Here is a 27,566-nt window from a genome sequence, read left to right on the forward strand (position 1 = left end):
CCCACTCACTTCCTAGGGTCCTCCATCAGCACCACGGAGACTGACCTTTGGAGCCTGTGACTATCCCCTCTGTGGTGGCTCAGGGTATGGGAAGGGCATTCGTCAAAACAGCCAGAGCCCAGGGCAGCTGGTTTCCAGCAAATGGCGTCAGCTTTAGGTAAGAACCAGCACTCTAGATAAATGTCCCAGACATCCTCCCTGACTGTGGGGGATGGGTGGAAAGAGTGGGTAAGCCTCCTCCGAAGGTGCTGGCACACTGTGCTGGGGCCCTGATGAGCCTCGCGCTAAAATGTCTGTCTGAGGTCACAGCAAGTGTGTAAGATGAAAAGAAGCGATGTTTCTGAAGATCAGACCACCAGCCTAGGGAACTCAGCACCAGAATCAGGACTATGGAATTGCATTGACCTGTCCTGGATCCCGGTGCTAGCAGGAGCCAGCCCCCCCCCCTTTCCATCCTCCCCGAGACGAAGGTAGATGGAAGATAAAGCCAAGGGAAGAGGCAGGTCCCTCCTTGATAGTATCTCAGGCAGGCAGCAAGGGTGGGAGTGGCCACGGGTCAAGGATTCTGCCGAATCAGCTGCTGTCTGGCATTCACCTGCCTCAGCCCAGGAAGCTGCTCAGCTGACAGGGGCCGCCTGAGGCCCTGCTGGCACCGAACCTAGGGACCTGTGCTAGGGTGTGGAGATCAGGGAAGCAGGGCCCCTCATTTTCTTCTCCCTTCGACGGCTCAGGTGCAAATGAGCCAGTTAAAGAATGCACAACGATGTTTTTATTGATGAGAAAGACGGTGGCCTGTCAGCCAGGACCCCAGACAGCCTGAGCGGCAACTCCAGAGCCCCCATCATGTGGCCGCTGAAGACTTGCTCCCTTGCTAGCCCGGGCTCTGTAGTCTCCTCTCCTCTTCAGAGGCCGGACCCCGCCCCCAACCCTTCTCATCCTCCTTTATCTTCTTCTTCTCCTTCTCCGTGGCTCAGCTGCAGCCGGGCCATGATCATAGAGGAGGCTGTTGGTGCAGGGAGCCTATAAATGGGGTTCCAGTTCCACAGAACCTTCTGGAAGGGGGAAGAGCCAATGCCTACCTGGTCATGCCTAGCCTAACACTTCCATGGAAGCCTTCGCTAACTGAGTGTCCTCTGGTTATGAAGAGATGGCAGCTGCCTCAAGTCTGGGGTAGCACCAGAAGCTACTAAAAATACCAGGACAGACTCCAGCGGCCTGTGGTGGCTCCTGGACCACGGAAGGAAGACGGCAGGCCTCTGCCAGTCATGCCCTACAGCTGGGTTTGCCTGCCTGCTTGCCTCTACACGCCTCTGTGACCTCAGCCGGTGCTATTAGCCTCCAGGACAGCTGTCTGTCCTACTGTGGGGGGTAAGGGGGAGACACAGGCCTGCCATGGGGTTTACTGGGGCAGTACAAGCGTTGTGTAGGGTCCCTGGGCTGCTGGGGGAGTGTGGGCCCGCCCCTCCCACTGCCTGCAGCAGGATCGGGAGTAATTAGAGACTATTAGAGGAAATTAGGCCTCACCTCCAGATGAAACTGAATGGCCTACCCCACCCTCTCCTAATACCTTGGGCCCCACCCCCTTCACATCTGGACCAACAGCCTTCTGGTTCAGGGGCCCCAAACACCCAGCCACGAGTCTCAGGCTTCCAGGTTCCCCACCCCAAGATGGGCAAGCTCTCTGCTTTCCCGGTCCAACCTTCCTGCCCATCCCCACCCACGCTTGCAGACTTCCGAGGGCCTCCCTATGCCCCGCGGCGTCTTCCAACAGGAAGCACCAGGGCTCGTAATTAAAGGTTGCTCCGGCAGGAAACGAGCATCCTGCAGAGGTCGGACTGGATGGAGTTGGGCATTAGAGAGGCTTTTGTGCCTGCTCGCTTTCAAGGACTGAATTTTCCTGCCCTTGCTTGCTTCCGTTGAGCTGAACGGTGCCAGAGGGCCATGGCCTGAGGTCCTTTGGGAAAAAGGACGCCCCAAATCTTCCTTTTCATCTTACGCAATCCAGGAGTCATATGAAACCACGGTGCTCTTGCCCCAGGGTCCTGGGATGGTGGACATTTCACTCCAGAGCTATTTTTCTCGGGTTCCAGAGAGATGGAAGGTGGGGGGGTGGGACGGCTCAAAGTGGGGCGTGGCTGCGGAGGCCACGCCTTGAACAGGCTCAACTTCCGGCCTTGACCCTCTCAGGGCTCTAGCTGGGAATGGGAGAAGGAAGAGTGCCGATAGTCTCCTGGGCAGGACAGGCGACTCCAGGAACGAAGAAGTGTGTTGTCCTCCTGTCGCCCAGCTGAGCACAGTAGCCAGCCCTCTTTCAGGCCCCAGGAGGGTGAGGCTGGTTCGTGGCCCTTGCCCTTGCTCTGGGACCCCCATCAGCTGGGAAGCAAGGGTGGTAGTCGGGCAGGCTCAGGGCACGGAGTTCCACCACCTAAAGGTAAAAGGTTTCCTCCGCACGTTGGTGCCACAGTGGATTTCTCCGAGCAGCTGGTGGTAAAAGAGAAAGTCGTCGATAAAGACGCAGCGTAGACCCAGCGGCTCCAGCAGGGAGCGCACCTTCTCCTCCAGGCAGCAGCGACCATTGATGAGCGGGCCGAAGGGCTTAGGGATGCCCAGGTACTTGCCGAGAACCACCATGTTGACCTGCGAGAGAGAGGAAGTAGAGTCCCAGTGGCTACGGATGCACTGCACCTCTGGGCTCCTTCTGGGCTCTGGCTCTGCTGATCCATCCTCTGCAGAACTAGGGGTTGGTCAGGAACGCGGGTCTAAGATGGGGGTGGGGTATGTGCCCATTATAAATTGGGAATCGTAAGCGGGAAGATGGTGAGTCTGGGGCCGGGGCGGGGGAGGGGGCAGGTATAGCTCAGTGGTACAGTGTTTCCTGCGTAACAACCCAGGGCTTGGCTAACTGTACCAGTGGCGGTCTGCCGTCCTCCTGTACCTTTTTCCATCTCTTGTCATATTGTAACAAGTGTGTTCCAACCAGAGATGAAATATGCTAACTGTCCTCACCCTTAATGGCCACCTGAGGTGCCTTTTTAACCTATCAAAGCCGGTCTGGCCACCAGGTTCTCCCAGCATCCCTCAGTCCCTACCTGTTACAGGGTCCAGGCTACCCTTCCCTCTATAATCCAGCCATTTTGGTTACTCAGCGCCCCCTCACACACACTTTTGTTTGTCTACTCTTTATTTTCCTGTCTCTCTGTCTCTCCTCCTCCCTCTTCTCACGTGACCCAGCTTAGGGAGGGTCGTGTTCACTCTGGACTCTTCCAGATGTCCTGCCTCTGGCTATGCACTCCCTTTTATCTTTAAAAAAAACAAACAACAACAACAACAAAAAAAACCCAAAAACCAAAAACAGCAGGGCGGTGGTGGCGCACGCCTTTAATCCCAGCACTCGGGAGGCAGAGGCAGGCGGATTTCTGAGTTCCAGGCCAGCCTGGTCTACAGAGTGAGTTCCAGGACAGCCAGGGCTACACAGAGAAACCCTGTCTCGAAAAACCAAAAGCAAGCAAACAAACAAAACAAAAAACCAAAAACACCAAAACCCCCTTTGTGTGTGTGTGTGTGTGTGTGTGTGTGTGTGTGTGTGTGTATCTTTCACTCACTAGTGTGGCGACACCTCTGCAGTACACAGCTTATCTGGCTGTTCACAGCATCCTGTTGTTAGTCCTCAGCCTTACTAAGAATCTGTGTACTCCACAAACGTCATCCCTAAATCTCACAGTCTCCCCCGCCAGGTTGTGGTTCAGACAGGTCAAGTAACATTACCAAGGTCACAAAAGCTTGTTGCCCACTTCATGGGCTGGGGTGTACATGCTGGGGAGGGGGGTGTTGTAGGGAGTCCAAGGGCAGGGAGAGGAATAAGAAGCCATGCTTAGGATCCTGCTCCCAGAGTTAAGAGTTTGAGGCCAGCCTGGTCTACAAAGTGAGTTGCTGTTACATAGAGTGACCTTGTCTGGGGGTGGAGGTGGGGGTGGGAGGAGTCACAGCCCAAGATCCTGAGCTGTAATCTCAGCCACGCCCAGTGGTCCTTCAGTGTCCAGATGCAAGCAGCCATTAGCACCTGTGGCTGTGTAGATTAAAAATCACTTCCTGTCTCTGGTTGTTATCTGCAAGCCACACGTCATCCTGATGGTTTAGGGGATCCCGTGTTATACTGCTGACTGCCAGAGAGCTCGTCCAGCAGGGAAAACGTAAGCAGAAGGCACAGGCTCGCTTCAAGCAGCCCTGATTGGCGGGGATGATTTCACCCGCCTGGCACTCTTGTTTGTTACAGGAGGCCAGAGATGCACTTAAATACCTTGCGGTGCCCAGCCGCGGGAGGCTCGGGAAAAACTGCCTTGGCGTCCTGCCAGCCTGGAGGCTGGACTTGGGACAGCCAAGGACAGCCAGGAACCTAGGTACTCCCTCACTCCAGCCTGCACACCCCTCCCCTACTCTGGTCTTGACCAAGGAGAGGTACCCAAGTTAAAGGCACAGTAGAGAAGGGGGGCGTCACTTCCCACTCCAGACCCCACCTCTCTTTGAGAGCCTCACCATGAATCCTTTCCTGACAGGAAATGGGCTGACCAACTGCTCAGACCCCGCCCAACTGAGGGCTCTTGGCCTCATCTGCCTGTCAGCTGCCTAATGGTTGTTCTGCCTGCCTGGAAGCCCTACACAGAAGTCCCTTGTGGGAGCCGCAAGTGTAGGAACTAAAGACAGTGAGCTTCCGGACAGAAGGCAGAAACATCCGCGTCTACCTTTCCATTTAGAAAATGTGAGCTTCTTGGGGTGCGACTGGCTTCTTCACTGAGGGGTGTCTAGCAGCCCTTCCAGCTGCCGCCCACTGGGTACCAAAGACACCAGCTCACTGTGGCCATCAGCGACGCCCAGGATACGCATCTGCCCGCTTAGGAACTGCGGACCCAGCTGTCTCCATACCCACCCACCGGGGACTCACCATGTCAGGAAAGAAGGCTTCAGCGTAGGCTCCCTTCAGGAAGAAGAGCTGTGGAATGTCCACGATGTCGCTCTCGGAGAGGCCCAGCTCCCGCTTTAGCACCTCGCGGTTCCAGTCGATGCATTTCTGGGGAAGAGGGAAGCCTTGGGCTAATGCCGAGGACTGACTCACAGGTGTCCGAAGTGGGGAAACTGAGGCTCAAGGCAGCTTGCCTGACTGCGCAGAGCCAGGGAAAAGTTGAAGTTTGGTTCTGAAGGACCCTGTCACTTGATTACAATTTTTAAAAATGATTATTTTTTTTTTTATTTTATGTGTATGGGTGTTTTGCCTGCCTGTGTGCCTATGTGCTGTGTCTACGCCTGGTGCCAGCGGAGGCCAGAGAGGGTGCCAGCTGTCTTGGAACTGGAGTTACAGAGGGTGGTGACTTGTCACGCGGGTGCTGGGAATTGGATCTCCTCAGTCCTCCGGAGGAGCAACCAGTGCTCTTATTTTTAAATTGTGGTGCGTGCGTGTGTGTGTGCACGTGTCTATAGGTACATGTAGATTTCTGGAATCAGACTTAGCTCATCAGGCTCGGCCGCTTGCTGAGACACCCTGATGAGCCCCTGTCATTTTAGCGTACTGCCCCAGCCACCTATGTAAGGGGCCTCCTCCCTTCACTGAGCCCAGCACAGCGAACACAGCAAGCACTGTCTTTGATCAGCCTTATCCCTTCTTAGACCTATGTCACCTGATCTCCGCACGGGGCCCATGAGGACCCCGTGTCTCTGCCTCTCACAGTCACGCTTCCGGAGTGAGGGCTTGGACTCACGTCTGTGGAAATGAACGGCACGCCCAGAGCCAGGCAACCCCAGGAGCCTGCTGTGGCCTGAGGGTGGTCATCATGTCCACCAGCCCCCGAGGACGAGGCTCATTCCCACACTCTCGGAAATCTGCAGGGCAAACTGAGGCAAGGCTCTGTCCCCCACAGGCTGGACAATGCTACCACTCAAGCCAAGCTCCGTCCTGCCCTCACCTGCACGTGCGCGCTGTCCCTCCTGAGGTGCTTGTCGGCTAAGATGTCATTGATGCTTCTCTTTGCCTTATGCTTGAGGCCTGTGGAGGACAGACTGCGTGAGTTCAGGGGCACAGGCAGACTGGGCATGACTCAGGGACACTGCCTGGAGCCTCCCTCCCAGAAGCACAGTGCAGCTCTGACCGGAGCAGATTGGGGAAAGAGAAAAGCCAGACATTGAGGGGCTGCTTCCAGCTGCAGAGAAGACTCAGAAATGCTGGGGAGCCCTAGGGCTCCTCACAGCGCCCAGGGCTGACATCCCACACCTGGCGGGACCCCACCTCCAGCGAAGGTTGAGCCCATTTGAACCCGGGTAGGACCCATGGCATCTCCCCCAAAGTCCAGCCTAGGAACCCCACTAGTGTCAACGGATCCAAAGCAACTCCCTGGCTCCTTCAGTCCCCTCCTTGCCCCAGGGCAGCCGTAGGAACATGCTCAGGGACGGGATCCCCATGAGGTGACAGGTGACATAACCTTGGGCACTCACCATCAAACTGCTCGGCCTCCCCGTAGCCCTCCTCCTTCTTCTCCTGGAACAGCTGGAGGCAGGCGCTGGGGCTGGCCAGGAGGAGCCGGAAGCCCTGCCACAGAGGGGACAAAGGGCTCAAGGCATGGATCCAAGGACAGTTCAGGAGCCCACCCACCACGCCCCGTGGTTCCCACCTGCAGACCTTTTCCCCACACTGGTCTCCTGTCCGGAGGAGCCCTGTTCACTTTGTCTCCCAGGGAACTCAGATCCCCCCTGATCCAGGTGTGTCCCTGCTCCAGCTGTTCACTGTTCCTCCCCTTATCAGAGCTCTCGCCACGCTGGGTCACAATCACCGCCTGGCCACCATGGTACTTATGTTCATGATGTCAGAAGGCCACTTTCTTCCCAGCCCTCTCCACAAGACGGTGGGATTCTGTGGTCAGTATAGAAACCAGAGCCCACGCCTGTGTACAACCCTCCCCAGCCAGCCTTAGATTCTACGGACCTGAGTGAGGGCAGAACCCATCTGAGCCTCGATTTTCTTACCTGTAAAATGGGGTCAATAAATGGGCCTGTTGGAGGGTTACATGGTTAAAAGTGTGTGTGAGTCTGGCATATAGTGCTTGAGTCATTTTTCCAACTCTCGCCTGACTCATGGAGTAGTATGGGTCTGAAAGGACCAGCAGGAAGCACACATGTCCTCCTGGCCTGAGGCTTTTGACTCCTCCAGGAGGCCCTCCCTGATTAACATGGCCTAAGCCCCACGCACGCTGACCCCATAGGACTGAGCTGGTAGCCATGCCCCTGTCCTGAGCCACCCCGTCAGGCCAGATGGGACAGAGCTAGCTGACTCAGCTGGAAGTCTGTGGGGTAGTGGAGCAGGCGGTCCCACCTTTTGGTCGGAGGTGGGCACGAAGCTCAGAAACTCATCCACGTGGCCCACGGAAAGCCAGTCAGAGTAGAGTTCCACGGGAGCCTGCACCTGTTGGGCCTGCAGGAAGTCACGCACCACCCTGGCCATCCGCCGCCCGCTGGGCCTGGTGGGAAGAGACGCTCAGTCAGATGCCTTTTGTCCTCATAACCTTCTGAGCGGGTCCTCTTTACCAGAGGGGAAACTGAAGCTTAGAGAGCTAAGGTGACTCTGTCTTGGCTACACTGAGCTAAGGTGGCACTATCTTGACCACATGGCTGAGAAAGGTCAGGGTCTCAGTCCACCCATTATAGGCCCGGAGATTTGAAGCCAAAGCTGAGGCCATTGGCTCAGGCAAAGGGTGGGAGGACATCCTAAGAGAAGGGAGGCAGACACCCTAGGTGGGACATGGTGGATGCAGGCCAGGCCAGGGTCAGGGGTCAGGTTGGGCAAGGGGATGGAGCCTGTTTGATTAAGGCCTTCTGAGCCCAGCCAACCACTCTGTGGAGTCTGAAAAAGAAAAAAAGCCAATCTTATTCACTCCAGAGTGTGAGAGTCACACACTGCCTGGGGCGTTTGGGGTTCTCCACTGCCCAACCCTCAGACATTCCTGAGATGAGATCTAGCATTTCCTAACCACCTTTACCTAGGAGGATATGGCTGGAGCCTCCTCCGGGACCTCCCCATGTAGCTGAGGATGGCTTTGAACTCCTGATCCTCCTGCTTCCAGCTCCCAAGTGCTGGGATCACAATCGAGCAAGACCACAACCGGTTTATACAGTGCTGGGGGTTCAGGCATGTCACCAACTGAGCTACATCCCCAGGCTTGGGCTTCAAATCGCTGGCCTTGAAGCTCTTAAAGTCTGGCTCTGACAGCTGTGTGGCCCAGGCTATGTCTTCTTAGCTCTCTGAGTCTTAGTTTCCCCTTTGAGAAAAGGACCCACTCGAAGAGTTATTTTATTTCAATAAAATGATCCCGTTCTGACAGACTACCCAGCTTAAGGTCACGCCACCCACAAGCTCTCAGACCTACTTCCCATGGGGTGGTCCTGCCCTAAACAAGGAGCGGCACAGATCAACCCTCCCCATCCTCCGCAGCCAGTGGGGACCGTCCTCTCTGGGTGGCCGATGCCCTGTCCCTCTCCTTGATGCATACTGTGAACTTCATCCCTTATGATCCATCCAGAGGGAGGCTTTCGAACGTCAAGACTATGCCCCTCTTCCAGATGGTTTCATTCACATCCCGCCTCCAGATACTGCCTGGCCCCTGCCTAGCTCCCCCTGACTTCCTCACAGCCCGATGCCTCCCTGACCCCACCCTGGCCCTGACCCTCTCCGCTCCATTTGTTCTGGCCTCCTGCAGACCCCTGAACTTACCAGACACATTCCTGCCTCAGGACCTTTACATCTACTCTGCCCTCCGGCTGGGATTACATACCTCTCTCCCCATGGTCCCATGGCTCCCCTCTTGCCTCTTCCAGGGGTAACTCAAATCTTGCCACCTTTCTCTGAGGTTTGGACAAATGGAAGCCGTGTCCCAACTCCCTTCATAGCTTCTTTTTTCTCTGTGGCTACCACCTGGGACATTACTTGCCTGGGTCTCACCCTTTGCTGAGGTCCGCACCCTATCAGAACAGGCCTTAGGGTTCTAAGCTGTTCTCTGCTGAAGCCCCAGCCCGCCTCATGTAATCTCTGCCTCAGAAACACTGGTGAATGATGCAGATGCGTTGGAGCAGCCCTGTCTAGGGGTTTCAGAGGTGGCTCAGTTAGTGCAGTCCTTGCCTAGCATGCACAAGGTTCTGGGTTCAATCCCTGGTACCGCATAGACAAGGTGTGGTGGTACAGTATCTGAGAGGTAGAGGCGGGGTATCCTTCACTGTATTTTGAGTTTGATGTCAGCTAGAGCTACATGAGACTCTGCCTCAAAACATTAAAAATAACCCAAACATCCATAATCTATAGTGACTGGAGTCTGCCACAGACAAGTTCTGGGAATGCGCAGATGGTGTTCCTGCTTGAAACTGTGGGTAGAAGGTGGGAACCACGTTCTTATGTCTGCTAATCTAATATAGTGTGGAAAGGGGAGATGGTCCAAGCCCCAGGAGATTCATCTGTGCATCATAACCAGTCAGATCCATCTCTGCATCATAGTCAAAGACACCACCAGGGGGCAGACTTGTTCAACAGCCTGATCTTGAATGGAGAACCCAAAGCAGCCAGGGAAGGATCTAGTTTGTTGGGTACCCCCTGTGAGTGTGGCTTAGGCTCTTATGCTTAATACCACTTGTAGTCCCCAAGAGCATCCTGAGTCGGGCAGTGGTGGCACACATCTTTAATCCCAGCACTGGGGAGGAAAAGGCAGGTAGATTTCTGAGTTCCAGGCCAGCCTGGTCTACAGAGTGAGTTCCAGGACAGCCAGGGCTACACAGAGAAACCCTGACTCAAAAAACCAACCAACCAAAAAAGGCCGTCCTGGGATACACAGATATTAGGCAAAGTCACCATCTGAGGGTCACCCTGTCCCCTTCCTCACCTTGTGCCTATGGGCCTCTCCTTTCTTTCTCCCCCAGCTTCAGCCCCTGCCCACTGGCCTCTTCCCATCTTCTTAAATCCTCTGGTAAGCTCTAGCTCAGGGCAGCAGGCCAACTACTAACTTCTACACTGGGACCCACAGAGGACACCTGGCTTCTGACTGTATCACTAATCCCGTGTGGCTCTAAACCGGTAGCTGCCCCTCTCTGAGCACCAGGGCCTCATCTGTCCACTAAGGGTTTTTTTTTTTTTTTTTTTTTGGTTTTTNGAGTCAGGGTTTCTCTGTATAGCTCTGGCTGTCCTGGAACTCACTTTGTAGACCAGGCTGGCCTCAAACTCAGAAATCCGCCTGCCTCTGCCTCCCAAGTGCTGGGATTAAAGGCGTGTGCCACCATGCCCGGCTCCACTAAGGGTCTTATTCCTGGTTTTTAACAGTCTACAGGCTGACGTACAGCTCCTTGGTGGGCCACAGTTGATAGGCACCTGGAGACTCTGCCTTCTTTGTAGGTCCTTCACGAGAACTAGAGGGTCCAGAAAGTCTTTGCAGCTTGAAAGGGGAGGGGAAAGCTCCTGACTGGGGCAGGTACACCTCCTCCACCCCTGGACCCCAACATACACACACAGAAGCCAGAAGCCGACATCAGGTGTCCTTCCCTATGGCTCCCCACCTGATTTCGGGGGGCAGGGCCTCTCACTGAACTTGGGGGTTACCGCTTCAGCTTAGGTTAGCAGCCCTGTGAGCCCGAGGGATCCTCTTGTCTCTGCCCCTCCCACCAGTGCTGGGATTACAGATGTAGGCTGTCATGCCTGGCTTCTTACATGGCCGCTGAGGCTCCAAACCCAGACCTTCACACTTGCAAATCAGGCACCTTGCCCACTAGGCAATCTGGCCAGCCCCAAGAGAGAGGGCCTTATATTAGGGCCCATTTTACAGGTAGAGAAAATGAGGCATGGGATAGAAAAGAAATCATTTATTTAAAATGTACCAGCATTGCCCTCTACGCATCCTTAGAACTTCCTCTTCTGGATGCTGCCTGCTTTTTTTTTTTTGTTTGTTTGTTTTGATTCATTCTTTCCCTTTCTAGTTTGTAATTTTCATTTAGGTTTTGTTTTGTTTGGGTTTTTGGTTTTGGAGACGCATGCCTCCCTGCAGCCTGGCCTGGCCTTTGAACTCACGCCTTTCCTGCTTCACCCTCTTGAGGGTTACAGGGTTGTACCACCATGCTCCACACCCATGGCACTTTCACACGTGCCGGGCATGCGACCTTAACGCGAATGAACAGACTGACCACTGACTATTTGCCGGATACCGTGGTGACTGCGGCTGAGTGGCACAGCCCACATGTGTGGGCATCGGACTCCAGAGACTCACAGCTCCCTCCCTGAAGCCCTCCAGAACTGAAGCCCAGGCTGTGCTAGGGCCAGCCCCTGTACGCTACCCAGCAGGGTCACCCCCAGCCACGCTCAGCCCAGTGCAGCAGGTCTCGGCACCCGGCGTTGTGCCTGCCTTGGTACCAGCAACCCCTCCCTTGTATGATTTCACAGCCTCAGGCTTTCCACCTGAGGCTATGTGACCTTCCCACTGTCAGAGGCCAGCTGGGGCTCAGACGACAAGTTGGGGCACACCCAGGTTCCATACCAAGCTTCACAGATGAAAAGGTTATCCAGGGTTTGTGGTACAGTGGTGCCCCTGTGGGCTACTTGGGGGTGGGGAGGGACCCACTCGGTGTAGTGAGTGGGCATCTGCATCTGTCTATGTGTTAACTGAACCCTGAATAGAGACAGCTGGAGGCATGGGGCCGCCGAGATGCCCTGCCACGAGGGTACCCAGTGGTTTCTCGCTCAGTTCCAGCTGCCTGTTCCACCTCTGGACCCTACCAAGACAGGATAACAGCGATTGGCTTCCCATGTCTGTCCCAGCTTATGTGGCAGACAGCATGTCACCTCCCAGCTTGGCTGACTTCAGACAGGTTCTCATTGGTCCAGGCTGGCTTTTGAATTCTCAATGTAGTTGAACATGCCCTTGAACTTCTGATCCTCCTGCCTCTGCCCACTCACGTGCTGGGGTCACTGTGCCACCTCTCTTGGATTACTTACTCCACGCTGGAGATCCAACCTAGGTAGTCACTCACGCATGTTGGGCAAGCTCTTTCAACAGAGCTCATCCCCAGCCTCTGACGTGCTGGCTTAATGTGACGATTATGCCTCTCAGACTCTGGGTCACTAATTTGACCCTGAGACCTTATTATCTGTTGGAAAGTCATTCCCATGGACTGGAGAGCGTCCCCCAGTCTGGACTCCATGACAATCATTCCATGGGTTCTGGAAAGCACCTCTTAGTCCAGAGAGCCCCATGGGTGAGCCCACTGAGTCCTCCCCCACCCGACACCCTTCCAAGCCACTCACTTGGGGAAGCTGCCACCGATGAGGATTCTGCCGAGGGGGTACTCCGTGTTGCCCACTCTCACCGGCGGGCTCACATCCAGGTTGCCGAAGGAATCCAGGCCAGAGGCACCCTCGAACTCAATCTCCCGGGTCACATATCCAAAGTCAGGACCCTAGAGAGGTGCCATCAGAGGCCCCCCAGACAGGAGGGTCAGGGGGGAAGGAGCCATGCCTAGCAGAAGGGACGGCACTGGATACCTGCTCCCTAGCTCTCTGCTGAAAGCCTGCTTCCATTCAAACCTACCAAGCCCCATTCTACACTCTGATCGGATCAAGTCACTGCCCAGAGGAGAGCAGAGAGTCACCAGGCCCTTGCTCAAGCAGAGTACGTCTAAGGAACTCGTGGGTGGACAGTCATGGAAGACAGACCTTGGCTAGGGAAGGACCGGAGAATGAAGCAGGTAAGGGCCGGGAAGATGGCTCCGGAGGAAAAGCAAGCACCGGCCACGCAAGCGTGAGGACCTGAGTGTGAACCCCAGCACCCACAGAAAAGCCTGGGGTGGTAGCACACACTTGCCACTCCAGTGCTGGGAGGTAGGGTAGACAGACGTGTGTGGAACTCTGGGAGCACTGGTCGGCTAGCCTAGCCTAACTGGCAAGTCCCAGGCCAATGGGAGATACTGTCATTAAAAACAAATTTTCAAGCAGCTCAGCACTCTCGACACACCCATCAGGAAAGAAGACCTTCAGAAGCCTCAGCCTACACAGTGAGCCAAGAAGAAACACCATGCTCCCAAGGGAACAGAGGCCGAGGGATCGCCGTGCAGAAGCCCCGGCCCCTCCAGTCCCCACAGACGCCCACTCTGCAGGAGACTTGGGGGCCCACAAACCCACAGAAACTAGGCCACCTCGGGAGAAAGCGCAGCCGACTGTCAGGCAGGGGCCCGAAGGCGCCGGTTAGGATCGGGGCACGGCACCCCACTGCCTTACTGCCTTGGCAAGTCGCTTAACCGCCCCAGCCTCGGTGTCCTTGGTCTTGAAAGCTGGAGGGCAGTGTGAGCTGTGGCACCCGCTGCCATCCCGGAACAGGAAGTAGCGCAGTTCCTGGCGCGGCATGCTCGCTAGGGTACATTGCCCCTCACAGTCAGGGCTGACATTTCCACTGACTCTCCACCACGGAGAATGAGCCTCTGACCAAGAACCTTGCTGCTCTGCCTCTCCCGGGATGCAGCTGTGGTGGGAGTGGGTATCTATTTGCATATTATTTGCATGCGATTTACATGCGATTTGTATTCTTAGATGGACCCTTCCACCTGATGGACCCTTCCCTCCTGCTTGCTGTCAGCCCGAACACCACTCTCTGAACCCTAAAGATCCACCAGGGCTCCCAGGAGAGGAGCCACCGCAGGCCTGCTCCCCGCCCCCAGCTCCTCCATCCCGTCCCTGCCCTGCGTATGCGGGCCACATACCAGGATCCTCTTAAGGGCGAAGTCCCTCAAGCCTCTGTTTCGGGGGGAATCAAAGACCACAGGGAAGGATTTGTGAGGGGCGTCAATGTAGCCAAACTCCAACTCGTCCTGTGTGAGGAAGAAAGACCTACAGCAAGCCTCCTCAGGGGGGTTCGGGAAAGATGACCCCAGAAAGGACACTACCTGGGGAGGACACGGGGCCGGGGGCTGGGGGGAGGCCTCCAGGACTCTATCCAGGAGACCCATCCCAGAGTCAGGGCACCTGGAGGAGGCCGGAGAGCTTTCTCCTGGTGGAAGATGGCTCTTAGTTCTATCTAGGTTGCTCTGGCCTCTAGCCAGGCAGGCCCGTGTCCCCAGGCTGTCACCCACCACCCACTCACGGTTCTTCTCTGGGTCAGCCTTGCACACACCTGGATCCAGCGATCGTTGCGATTCTCTGCCCGGGGACAGACCACTAGTTTGCAGTTGGCCTTCGTGGCCAGGCGGGACATGTCCTCCAGGAACTTGTCATTGCGGCCATGAATATCTGTTACACTGCAAGGATAGTGACCGTGGCTGGGACCAGAATCCAGTTGAGCCAGGACTGTGTCCCTGAACTCTGAGCTTCAGATCTATCTCTACCTTGGAGAGACTAGAAGACTTGGGTATGTGTGTGTGTGTGTGTGTGGGGGGGGTTGTGTCCCTTAGATCACATCAGGTGACCTGTGCATAAACAGAGAAAAGCCAGGCTATGGAGCCCAGAGCCAGGGTGCCTGAACCACCCCAGCCAGTCCAGGGTGGCTATGGAGGTGACCCAGGGTTGATGGAATGTCAGTAAGTGGACTAGCCTGGTCTTCTCAGAGCAGAGTGGAGGTGAAGACTCTGAGCAGACAGGAGGCTGGGATGCTCCTGGCTCCAAGTGGACAGATAACCCTGCCAGGCCACACCTTCCTTGAATCTGCTCAGTGGACCTATCTTCCACTTCTACCTGTGATATCTCAAGGGCTGGCCAACAGAGGCCACCAGATACCTGGCCGAGGTGGGAGGCCCACAACAGCCAGAATGGGTCAGACTTGGTGTGGGCCCTGTGACTGGGTCCCTAGGTCTTCAGAAGATGCAGTAGTGACCCAAGAAGGGTGAGGCCAGGTCCCTACAGTCGTTAGCACAAATGTGGGGCTCACCTCCACCACTCAGGGTCTCATGTAGCAGAGGCAAGATTTGAACTCCTGGTCTTCCTCCCTGTACCTCCCAAATGAAGGATTGCAGGCCTGCGCCACCACACCTGGCCCCACTACCCAGGCTGAATTCAAGGCGTCTGGGCCATCAGACTTAGAGCAGGTGCTGGTGGCTGTGTCCTGACCCGATGGCCGGCCACCCGCGTGGCAGCACTGCTTACTTCTCTGGTGTTGGCAAGGCGGGGCTGGGGGCTCACCTGCACACATACAGCTCCAGGGGCGGCTGGGTGTTGGGGGTCATGATCCAGGGGGCCACTCGGAAGGTCACGCTGTCCGTGAAGACGGACACCTCGGAGAGGGGCTGGGGGAGAGGAGAGCTCAGTGGTTTGGTGGGTTCCTGGGGGGCCCCACACCTCTCCCTTGACACAGCCCTCATAATGAACCTACCCGTGTGTCCACCAGGTTGACACTGAGGGAGAGCAGCCCCGAGAAGCTGGCGTCGGGGAAGGCGAGCCCTTCCACGTAGAACTGGATGTCCCTCTCCCCAGAACGCCGTTCCACCTCATAGGAGCTGTGACGGGGCCCTAGCACCTGTTTGTAGTTGGAGAGGGAGGTCCCACCTAAGGAGAACAGGGTCAGGCCGATGTGGGGACAGGGTTGGGGCTGGCAGGACAGGAGGATAGGAAACCTGTGGCCGGAATCTGGGCCCGAAGCACCCCTGGGGAGTTCTGCTTCAGTTCTCTTCCAGCGCCTGATGCAGAAGCTGTGCGACCTTGGCTCAATGACTCAACCTCTCTGAGCCTTAGGTGAAGTGTATAGCAGACAAATAGAGGAAAGTGTCTGACCCAAAAATGTATGTCCACGGTGCTTATAAACAAATTATGCCAAATAAGGTAATCCATACATGGACTATTACACATCCGCACAGAAGCAATGAAGCAGCCATGTGTGTTCACAGTGGATGAACCTCATTGGTGGTGTCAGAGGGTAGTGGGAGTGGCTTCTGATGGGGTTGAGGTGATTAAAGATACCACCGCTGAGCTGTACCCCAGCCCCTTAAAGTCACAGATTCTGATTATAAACTCCAGCAATTCAGCCAGGATTTGAAGCCAGGACCTGGGTCCCAGGCTCTAAGGTTCCTGCCCCTCCCTGTCTTGCTTGGGCGGGGCCACTAGACTGAAAGAATTCAGTGCAGACTGGCTGGCTGGAGGAGTTATATGGGGTCAGCAGGGGGGAGGGGTGGGGGTGGGGGAGGGGTGCCCAAGATGCCTGGCTTGGAGCTCTCCCTCTCCCTACCCCACTTGGCTGTGTGGCAGTGACTGTGTTTGGGCCTCAATTTCTCCCTCTGTACAATGGGAGGAGCAGTTGGGGCCCCTGACCTTGGGTGTCGTACTGTTCCCCGATGGAGTAGCCATGCAAGTCACAGTGAGCTACTGTAAGGTGACAGATCCAGGGATCATGGAAGGAGGAAAGACGTGACAGGCCACAGCCACTCACCCCGGGCACAGAAGACCTTCAGTCTTCTGGAATCTGGCAAAGACGCCTTCAAGACCAGCTTGTGGCTCTCAAAAAGCTCATCAGGACCACCACAGCTCAGCACCATTGGGGACATGTCCTGCAGGTCTGGGAGAGTGGCTTTTAAGACAAAGCCTCCAACCACCTCCTCCCCTCCCTCTTCCCCTCCCTCCTCCCCTCCCTCCACACCTCCCATGCCTGCTGTCACTCACCCTCCAGCGACCTCAAATGGTTAGCGTGCAGGTCCTCCCTGGACCCGTAGGTGTCTCTGTCACAGTTTACCAACAGGATGGCCCCGGAGCCCCTAGGGCCCCAGCGCCAGGTTTTCTGTGGCACACAGGAAGACTTGGGTTAGTCGATTCTGGGAAGGGGACTAGGCATGGCCAGGGCTGGCTCAGCGCTTAGCTCAGAAACTTTTATATTCTGGGTTCGCTTAAAGATTTAATAAAGGACCGCGGGCACTGGGAGCAGAGCTTCCAGGAAGGCTTAGACCCAGGGACGGCCATCCTTGTGTATTGAACACTGCAGGACCATACGCAGTGGCTGTGCCCAGGACTCACAGTAAGGAAGCAGGGTGATGTCACTAATCACAGAAATGGCCACGCTTTGGCTCTACCTAAGACCCACTCTGATCTCTATGGAGAAGAGCCCTCCATTCCAGCAGTCTCCTGGACCTAACACTCACCAGGCTCTTGCAGGTCCTTCCAGGCTGAGGATCAAGATTCCGGACTCTGGGGTCAGCACTGTCCCCAATACCCTGTGCCTTTTCTCCATTTTGCAAGAAAGCAAAGAGAATCTCTGGGAGGGAACCCTTAGGTTCCAGTTAGTGTTCAACCCCAGGTCTCTGGAACTGTACAGGTCCGTTGTTTGCTTCTACAGCGCCCTTGTTCACCCCTCTGAGCAGACACCACCCCGCGCCAAGGTCCAAGACATGGTTTCCTTGTAGCCCCCAACTGCAACCCCCTCAAGCAACCTTGTGCAGCGAATGACCTGCGTAGTCAGTCAGGTGTCCTGCCCCACCTTGTCCAAAAGACTTGAGACCCAGGCTGCCTCTTTGGATCTTTCCCTACAAACTGTACCTCCTGCCCCTGTGTGACAACATGCTTTTTTTTTTTTTTTAAAGTATTTTATTTATTTATTTATTTATTTATTTATTTATTTATTTATTATATGTAAGTACACTGTAGCTGTCTTCAGACACTCCAGAAGAGGGCATCAGATCTNGACACTCCAGAAGAGGGCATCAGATCTTGTTCCGGATGGTTATGAACCACCATGTGGTTGCTGGGATTTGAACTTCGGACCTTCGGAAGAGCAGTCGGGTGCTCTTACCCACTGAGCCATCTCACCAGCCCCCGACAACATGCTTTTTGGTGGGATAGCTCCACTCCCCTCTTCATTCTTTGAAGCCTAGCTGTAGCTGAATACCATAGCCCCCTATCCCAGAAGGAGGCCATTCTGTTATTCAACAATCTCTTGGGGCTGGAGAGATGGCTCGGCGGTGGCTCACAGCCATCTGTAATGAGATCTGACACCCTCTTCTGGTGCATCTGAGGACAGCTACAGTGTACTTACATATAATAATAAATAAATCTTTTTTAAAAAAAAATCTCCCATGAAGCACCTGCCATGTGGAGAGGCCCAGATCTGAACCCCCACCCCCTGAGCGAAACTATACAGCAAGCAGAATAGGACAGACCAGAGAGGGTAAGTGTTTCCCCAACAGTCACACAGCATGTCTGTCACATCAGTCTAAGCTACTGCTCACTTGAGCCAGTTTGGCCATCCTTCCATGGATAGACCAGATCCTGTTCTTCTAGAAGGAGGGCTGTCTGCTGCCAAGGTCACCCAGGTCTCTGCCTGCCAGCTCCATACTCTCGGGGTACCCAGGGTCTCACCTTGTCACCAGAGCCTTTCTTCACCTTGCCTGTGCGGCCTGTGTCGACATCAAGGGACACATCTGCAAAGGGCAGACAGGTCACCGGTCGCTGTACCTGGGATGGTGCAGCCAGCTTGGCTCCCACCCCAGCTGAGGACCCAGAGCCCAGCTCTGGAGACTCGACACTGAGGAATGTGTGTTGGCCTCGGGGCTCTGGCTAGAGTGGCATTGGCAATTCTGGTGTTGGAGGGACACAAGTCCCTGCTTTGGCCATGTGCATGTGCGCTGAGTGACTATGTCTTAGAGACCCTGGGTTTCTATGTCACATGCAGGGGACCCTTAACTGTAGCCCCTCGGGACTTAAGATCAGGGTCTGTCATCCTCATAGGATGCTGCCGAGGGCTCTTGGTGAAAGAGGTCCATGGCTCTCCATGGTTCTAGGTTGGGTCTTAGGGACCCAGAGACAATGGGACTCCCATGAGGAAGCCATTGTGGATAGCAGTGACATTTCTAGACTGTATTGGCCCCGAGCACAGCTAGGTGTCCAACCCTACAGTCCTGGAGATGTTTGATGTTCCCAAGAAGCCGAAGGGTGAGGCGGGTAGCTGAGGCTTCCCCCTCTAAGGCCCCGTAAGCTTCTGTCACCCTCACCACATCCGATGGCTACCCTGTCCACAGGCAGGCAGGAGCAGGACTCACCAACAGCAGTTAGGTAGAGCACACTGTGGGCCAGAGCAGCAGCTTCCTTTGACTCAAAGTAGGATACCTTCACCTGGGGAAGAGTCAACCCTGAGAGAAGACAAGGCAGGGGACAAGGGGACCACACACCGACAGCCCCGTTTTCAACCTAGAGGCTCCAGGCCCTGGGTGGAGGCAAAGCTATTTGGCAATTGTGACCTGGGGTACTGTTCCGGGGCCCCTCGCAGTTTAAGGAGAAAGGAGGGCTACAAAGTTGGGTGTGGTGACTTCAGGACCTTCTGAGGATACGAGAGAGACAGGCAAACTGGGGCTACTGTCCCATTGACCTAGACAGCTTGACCTTCCTTGGCGTTATTCATCCTCTGAAGAGTGGGAGACCAGTCTGGTCCCACAACTACAGTGAGTGCCAGGACTTTTGCTAAAGTCTGGGGGCTCCCATCCCTCCCCCACTTGCCCCATGCAATGGGATTCCTTCCAGGGAAGGTTGGCTCAGGCCCTGCCTACAGCCATGTGCAGAGCCCCACACAGGTTCCAGCTTGTTCCATCATGGAGAAAGCACCGGGCCAGCAGTTGAGGACCATTCTGTTATTCAACAACCTCAGTGTGTGGGAGACACCAGGGCCGGCTGGGAGCTGTCGGTCAAAGGTGGCTTGCCAGATACATGTGGAGGCTTGAGTGGGTGTGCTGGGGCCCTACATTCAAGTATGGCCATGCCATCCTTCATGGGGAAGCACAGGGGCTTGGGGGGCAACTGTAGGGCGTAACATAGAGGTGTGTGGATCTGAAGGGTGACCAGGTTGTGCCAGTTGCGGTGTGGTGTTGGGGTGGGTGAGATGGGTCTGGGTCTCTGAAGATGTCCCAGGAGGTGGCTGGGCATGGGATACAAGCTAGCCCCCCTACCCAACCCTGGATGTTGTTTACCTTGAGGTCATGTAAGTCCTTACTGACTGTGTCTGCCACCACCACCACATCCACGTTGGTATCCAGGGGCCAGTGGGCCCGGCCTGCGGGCTCTGCCACTCCTGAGGGATAGTAGACCATGTAGATCTTCACCTCAGAGCTCCCAGACACCCCGAAGGTCTTGGCACCTTTGGGCACATCACTGCAGAGAGGGAGGGAAGAAGAGAAAAGACTGAGGGGTTCAGAGGGTGGTCATGTGAGGCAGAGGTTGGGACCACAGCTGTTTAGAAGGCACCTCACCAGTAGTTCTGGGGACCCCTGCCTCCAAGTCTTTCTCTGCTCTAGCTTCTGGTTCATGAAGACACCAAGCTATCTTACCCCAGGACCTTTGTACAGCTGAATGCCCCCTGTCCCTGAACGTACAGCCATGAGGCTCACACCCCAGGCTTCAGGGTCCTGTTTAAATGCCCCCCCTTTCAATAACCCTCCTCAAGTGGTTAGGGTTAACTGTCAACTTGGAGCATCTGGAATGATCCGAGATGGTTCAGAGGGTAGAGGTGCTTGCCGCCAAGCACCCCGGGGGATCTGAGTTCAAGCCCCCCCAGGCCCAAATGGCAGAGTGAAAGAGCCAACTCCTTCTGACCTCCGTTCATGTATGTGCACAGGCATGTACAAATACACCTTTTAACATGATTGTCATTGATGTGGGAAGACCCATCTTAATGGTGGGCGGGCAGTTTCCTGGGCAGGCAGTCCTGGACAGAACAGGAGAGAGGGAGGGCTGAGCAGAAGTGTGACTTCATGACTCTCTTGTGACCTCTTGTGATCCGTCTGGTGGTTTTCTCACAGCAACGGGAGAAGAAATGAATACCCACCCCCATCCCTCTAGCTAAGGCCGAGTCACCTTCTGCCCGTCCCAGCTTTGTCAACCGTGCATGTCACCAGCCAGCTGTCCCGCTAGCTCAGTTCCTGAGGGCAGCCAGTTTGCCTAGTTTGCCTCAGCGTATGTGTGGGACACTCAGGAGATGTGTGGGAAGGAAGGAATACAGTCCCGCTTTCTGCCAGCCCCCAGAGCTCCCTTGGGCCCATCTGCACTCAAGTGGGGGTTCACAAAGCAGCTACTCTCTGTCCCTCTGAGGAGCCCCAGAGCTCTCGGCTCTGGAAAACAAGGTAGTCAATCCACCAAGCCCCTCAGCTGATGGATCTCGCCTGCCTGCCGTCCTTCCGCAGCCACAGCTTCAGATGGAGCAGACTCGGGCTTTGGGGCACCCAGAGCGAAGCCAGCAGTGTCCTGGGGAGATGTATTGCTTACTGACTTGACTTGAATACAAGCTGCCTACCTGTGTCAGGCGCTAGCCTGGGGTCAGACTCCATAAAGCCCTCCTCCCTCAGGAGACATCTGAAGGGGGGCGGAGCGGGGCAGAGGCGTCAGTGTTCAGGGCTCCACCAGTGTCTCACGGCTGCAAGGCCCCTGACGACAGGTCCACTTAAAGAGGCCCCCCTGGCTACACAGGATGAGAGGTCTTTTCTCTTATTCTCCTGCCTCTGCCCTTTCTTGGGCCCCCGAGAATCCATCCAAGCCCCTGGAGAAAACCCTCGTACAGTCCCCTACATAGTCACCCTGTCCCCACCAATTAACTGTCTTCATTGACCACAGTGATGACGGGCACAATTCAGCCCCATGCCGTGCTGCACCACAGTTGTATTCTACTGATGAGGGGAGGGCCAGAGCACCACAGGCCTCCCCAGAACTTCCTCCAGCTGCATACCTGTTACCATGGAAACCACACATACTCCCCCACCCCCACCCCAGGTGTCCTAGGGTCTCCCTGGCCACCAGGGACAGACCTGCCCGGACAGTGGCTGTGGACCCTCTGAAGCCTTATCCCCATGGCTACTGCTGTGCTGACAGAATCATTCCAGGCCCCGGGTGTTCCTTGATCCTCAGTGTCCCAGACTTGAACCCATCAAATAACCAAGGATGACCTTGAATTCCCAAGGCTCCAGCCCTTGAAGTGAGTTGTTCGGATATCGGCGATTACCATGTTCCATCCCTCCCTGCTGACTGTCACTCTGACCTTGCCCCTGGTCCAGCTCCCTGGGGACCAGCTCCCAGCCCCGATGACCCTAGTACCCTGCCTCTCCTTACGCCCACCCGTGCTTCCGATGTGGCTGCCTGCACCTGGCCTCAGGCATCTCTCTGGGGTCCCTCTCTGGGGTCCCACACACTGTGACAATCCTGGGGATCTACCTGCCATGGACAGCCCTGTCAGGACCTTTCCTGAATTCCAGCACCCCCATGCCAGGCCTCAATCCCCTGGGCCTTCTGCACCCGACCCTCTCAGCCTCTGAAGTTTTGGTCCCAGGGCAGTGTGGGCTGAGTTTGCCCCTTCTGCCAGCTGCCTGGCACCACCAGCAGTTGCCAAGGCTGACTCCCAACTCAGTCCCTTGAACTGTGTGCTAGAAATGACGATGGTTTGTCTGGATCTGTGGCTGCTGATCTTGGGTGTGACCCTTGACATTGACTGTTGAATCCCTCTCTCTCTCTCTCTCTCTCTCTCTCTCTCTCTTCTGTGGAACCTATGCCACGTTCCCCTTCACCCCAAGGGCAGGTCACCTGTATATCACCTGTATCTTATTACACCTGACCCCACCACCCTAGGCCTGCCCCTGGCCTGGACTGGAGGTGTCATCCGTACCCCAACTTCCCTTCTCCCTCATACCCAACTTATGTGCACAGCAAACATCACCCATTTTCATAACTTCTGGAACACACCTCCACCCAGGCGGCAGCCTTCCTTCCTACCCAGGCCACGAAAGTCACTCCATCTGCCGAGCCAGCATCCTTTCCCTTTTTGCTTGAAACACATTCCCAGCTGGCTGCAAACCCCTCAGCTCTGCTTGCTTTCCCTCCACCCAGCCTCAACAATGTATCCTTGCTGCCCCGCCCCCACCCCCAGGTTTAACAGCCTTATGGGGACACTTATAAGCATACACGCTTATTGTAAAACTTATCAACACGACGGTCACACTGCATGTTACTCCTTATTGGCGAGTGCCTTGTAAAGGTTCTAGAGCCCATTTCTTGTCACTGTGGCTGGCTGTGTCTGCAGCTCATTCCACATTTTGGCAAGACAGTAGTGTCTGTCCCAGATTGATCATTATACCACCAATAAAGCCATTGTCATTGAATCTGATGCCTGACTTGAATGTGGGTTGGAAGCGGAGGTGTGTGTGTGTGTGTGTGTGTGTGCACGTGCCTAGTGCCTAGTGTCTCCCCTTCCTTCAGGACTTAAGCAACTTCGCAGTCAGTGCTGGAAGCTGTGGCGGTTTGAATGAGAATCCTCTCTAGAGGGTCCTATATTTGGAAAGCTTGATCCTCAGTTGGTAGCTGGATTAGGAGGCGGAGCCTCGGGGCGGGGCCCGGGGAGGTGTGGCCTCGGAAGGCTGTGGTCTCGGAGGAGGTGTGGCCTCAGGGAGGTGTGTCACTGGGGCTGGGCTTGGAGGCTTCTAAAATCCAGGCCTTTCCCAGTTATCTCTCCCTTTCCGTCTTCTGTTTGAGGATCAGGTTGTAAACGCTCGGATACTGCGCCTGCACCATGCCTGTCTGTATGCTTGCCGTGGCCCCTGCCGCCAGGGACCTGAACTCTAATGCTCTGAAACCAGGGGCCCCAAATTAAACACGTTCTTGTATAAGTTGCTTTTAGTCGTGGTCACAGCACCAGAAGACAGAAAGATCCACCTTTGATTTCAAGCCAATCCTTCAGTAAAGTTGCCATATCCCGTTCCTGTCTACCCACCCCCATAGCTAGGGACCAGTCAGTGGCTTCCCTCGAGAGGCAGCTACGAGCAGAACAGGCCTTCAGGGCCCTTCTCTGGGGCACGCAGGGACCTATCCAGCTCAATCCCAGGGTCTTCGAGACTCTGGCCACCCTCACCCTGTCCATGTCGGCGGCAGGCGTTCAGCAAGGTCCCAGAGGACCAGGCAGTGTTGCCACAGCTATTTCTTGTGGTGCCCGAGAGAGGCGGGTTTTGCCAGGAGGGTGCTGTGTGCCCTTGGATTCTCATTCCCTTGGCATCCTGGCCCTACCCCTCCCGGAGCCTCGGGCATCGGACTGGCACTACAGGTCTGTGGGTGGGCCATAAATTAAAGGACAGATTGCGTGGGAGCTGGGGTCAGGCCAGGAGGTCCACAGTGGGATCTGCTCCCTGCACACACCATTACCCATAGTGCCTCTCTGCCGGGTATCTTACTGGGAACTCCTGGCATTGTGACGTCTGGCACTTGTCCCCAAGCTCACAGTCAAAGGAAACCTCTTCCTAAAGTGACAGGACAGGCGTGGTGGTGCCGTCCCCTAGTCTAAGCACTAGAGAGGCAGAGGCAGGCAGATCGTTGAGTTTAAGCCAGCTCCAGGCCAGCTGGGGCTACATGCTGAAACCCGGTCTCAGAGATAATGGGGGAGGAGCCAAAGGGGCTATGCTGGTGAGGTTTGTTTTGTTGTTGTTTGTTTGTTTGTTTGGTCAACTTGACACAAGCTAGGGCTATTGGGGAACATCATTGGGAAAATTCAGATTGTCCCACAGCCCCAAGTATGTGGGGGCATTTTCTTGATTCATGATTGATGTGGGAGGGCCCAGACTATTGTGGGCGGTGCCATCTCTGAGCTGGTGGTCCTGGGTGCTATAAGAAAGCAGTCTGGAGGGCTGGAGAGGTGGCTCAGCAGTTAAGAGCACTGACTGCTCTTCCGAAGGTCCTGAGTTCAAATCCCAGCAACCACATGGTGGCTCCCAATCATCTGTAATGAGATCTTCTGGTGTGTCTGAAGACAGCTACAGTGTACTCATATACATAAAATAAATAATTCTAAAAAAAAAAAAATGGGGCTGGTGAGATGGCTCAGTGGGTAAGAGCACCCGACTGCTCTTCCGAAGGTCCGGAGTTCAAATCCCAGCAACCACATGGTGGCTCATAACCACCCATAACAAGATCTGACGCCCTCTTCTGAAGTGTCTGAAGTCAGATACAGTGTACACATATACATACAATAAATAATTCTAAAAAAAATGAAGAAAAAGGAAAAAGAAAAAGAAAGAAAGAAAGCAGGCTGAGGAAGCCATGGGGAGCGAGCCAGTAAGCAGCACCCCTCCCCGGCTTCTCCTCAGCTCCTGCCTCCGAGTGCCTGCCCTGAGCTCCTGCCCCGACTTCCTTCAGAACGGAATGTGTGGCCTTGACCAGTGGTCTATAGGCAGTTCCTCGCACCCTTCCCTGTAACTAGCAACCAGTTCTTGCCAGGCTGTGCCAGATAAACTCTTCATCGCCAAGTTTCTTTGGCCACGCACGGTCTTTATCACAGCGATAGAAACAAATTAGAACATCGGCCCCGTATTGCTTCTACTACTCTCTTCAAACCAAGCCCTCATTTTCATCTCTGTGTCCATTATCAGCCTGAGATATCTCCCCTCACCCCCGCCCCAGCCTTTCCTCCACCTCATCTCTGCTGGGGCAGGGGCATGGCGTCTTTTGCTTCTTCATGACCCATCTCAAATGCCACTGTTTCCCTGAGGCAGGGACTAACCTCCCCAGAGTGTGGTCCCTAATGGAGTCAGCCTTGGTTATCCCCCTCCACGCAGCCTCCCCTGGGGCTGGGGCTGCTGTAAAGTGCGCTCTGATTGGTGGCCGCTGCTGTCGATCTTCTCAGCCTGTGCCGCCTGCCCTGGCCTAGCACCGCTGTCCCCCTTTGCAGCCTGCAGCACAGGAGACCCTCCAGGTCTGCCTGCGCGCTGGAGACACCTTCACCAGACTGACTCATCCCTGAAGCTTGGAGCAGAGCCAGCTAAAGTAGTGGTGAAGGTCGCCAGGACCTAGAGAACACCAAGGGGCCATGAGGGTGGAGCCCTGCCCTCCTCAGTCCTCCTGGGGACATCTGTCCTGCTGCTGGGGACTGAGGGGCGCTTCAAGCACCTTAGCTAAGTTTGTGATACTCTTGCCCGCGTCTCTGTTTCATTCCCAGTAACCCTCTCAGGCGGGCAGGGAGGGCGTTCAGAGAGGTGAGGCCACCTTCCTCAGATCACACAGCAGAGAGCAGTTATCTCCCCTCTCTCACAGGGGCTGGCAGGACACGCTCCTGCCGAAGGGAGGGAGGAGGTCATAGGAGAGGATGAGGAGGACTTGGGAAGGGTAGAATTTCCACACAAGCTCCTCAGAGGGTTTCCTCTCGAGCAAGCCTGGGGGTGGGGGTGGGACCAAGCAGGAAAGTCGGCCACCCCAGTCTCCATCCTCACCTGATCTTTCAAGGTCAGTGCAGGCCTCAACACAGTGTCCGTGACTCTCTGGTCCCAAGAACAGTGAGCACCTATGCACTCCAGGTCCCAGGGGCCCGAGGGCTCATCATGGACACAGACACACACAGAGACACACAGACAGACAGACAGACAGACAGACAGACAGACAGACAGACAGACAGGACTCAGCCTGAGCACTTCCTACATCCCACAACTCTCTGCGTGGTTCCTGTCATTACAATGCCTTTCCTCCCGCTAGGCTGCAGACTTCTACCCGGAAGTTTCCATCTTTCAGGCCACCTACTCTCAGGAGGACAAATATTGGGACCTTTGTGCTACCCATCCACACTTAGGCATCACCTACAACAGGGGCAGGAGCTGGGTAGGTAAGGCTTGTGAGAGACCTGTGCTGGGCAGTGGCCCTGCAAGAAGAAATAGGAGGTACAGGCTGTCTCAGGGACTAACACAGAGAAGGCCACACAGGCCCAGGTGGCTGGAGCTGATGATGGTGGCAGGTCAGTGTCCCAGGCTGGCCTGGCCCCCAAAGTCTCTAAGCCTGAGAGACGGCGATGCTCCCATTAAGACTGCTTGTGGTTCAGTCTGAACACCTTTGTACTGTGTGACATACATTCACCCAGTGAAGAATGGCACCCAAAGAGACACCATGGTCCCTGATCTGCCCTCTGACTCCATCCTCAGCATCTGCCCGCAGAACAAGGAGCAGAGAGGAAGCCCCGAGTAGTCACACATGGGGCTACACAGCAGAGAGATGAGATTCAAGCATGGAGCATGGCTAGGGGTGACCCCCCCCCTCACATGGACTCTGCAGCAGAGAGAACTCCCAGAGATCAAGCTTCCCTGCAGTAGAGTACAGTAGAGCTTACAGAATCTGGAATCAGGCAGATGTGGGTTCAAATCCCAGCCCCAGCAGTTGCGGTCCCTCTGTTTTCAGAAGGTCTCTCAATCTCTCTCTCTCTGTCTTAGTTTCTTTGCAAAATGGAGACCATGATCCTCTCTGCCTTGCAAGCTTGCTGTGAGAGTTAAAGGCATATTATGGGAAGCACTAGAAGTCACAGCCATGGCCACTGCTGCTACAAATGGCGCTGAGGGTCTTGGAGGGGTGGGCACCAGACAGGAAGAGACGGGGACCCATGTGTGAGAATGCTGTGTGACCCTTTCCGTCTCAGCAGACCAAAGAGCCAGACCAGGCTCACCACACACAAACCAGCCTCTCGAGCAGAGACTGCTGTCTCAGAGGGCAGCATGCAGGAGGATTCCGAGTTCAAGGTCAGCCTGGCTTCTGTAGCAAGAGACATCTTAAACAAGCAAATAAAATCAGGGACTGGGGAAATGGCCCCACTGGTAAATCCTTGCAAGTG

At 55.4% G+C, this 27,566-nt stretch overlaps 1 protein-coding gene across 1 annotated transcript in view; it reads right to left on the reverse strand.

The window, feature by feature from the left end:
- Positions 1-749: 749 nt before the first annotated feature.
- The window catches only part of Padi1 (peptidyl arginine deiminase 1), a 32,563-nt gene continuing 5,746 nt past the window's right edge, over positions 750-27,566 (reverse strand). The window contains exons 2-16 of the mRNA XM_021200114.1: positions 19,927-20,107; positions 19,006-19,078; positions 18,326-18,387; positions 16,640-16,754; positions 16,410-16,535; positions 15,360-15,532; positions 15,170-15,273; positions 14,169-14,292; positions 13,759-13,866; positions 12,311-12,462; positions 7,355-7,499; positions 6,481-6,574; positions 5,955-6,034; positions 4,940-5,065; positions 750-2,637 (exon numbers count right to left, since the gene is read on the reverse strand). Of these exons, the coding sequence (XP_021055773.1) occupies positions 2,404-2,637; positions 4,940-5,065; positions 5,955-6,034; positions 6,481-6,574; positions 7,355-7,499; positions 12,311-12,462; positions 13,759-13,866; positions 14,169-14,292; positions 15,170-15,273; positions 15,360-15,532; positions 16,410-16,535; positions 16,640-16,754; positions 18,326-18,387; positions 19,006-19,078; positions 19,927-20,107 (1,897 nt within the window). The 3' untranslated portion in view covers positions 750-2,403. The remainder of the gene's footprint in view (positions 2,638-4,939; positions 5,066-5,954; positions 6,035-6,480; positions 6,575-7,354; positions 7,500-12,310; positions 12,463-13,758; positions 13,867-14,168; positions 14,293-15,169; positions 15,274-15,359; positions 15,533-16,409; positions 16,536-16,639; positions 16,755-18,325; positions 18,388-19,005; positions 19,079-19,926; positions 20,108-27,566) is intronic.

Source organism: Mus pahari, chromosome 6 (genome assembly GCF_900095145.1).
Source record: "Mus pahari chromosome 6, PAHARI_EIJ_v1.1, whole genome shotgun sequence".
Classification (NCBI taxonomy): Eukaryota; Metazoa; Chordata; class Mammalia; order Rodentia; family Muridae; genus Mus; species Mus pahari.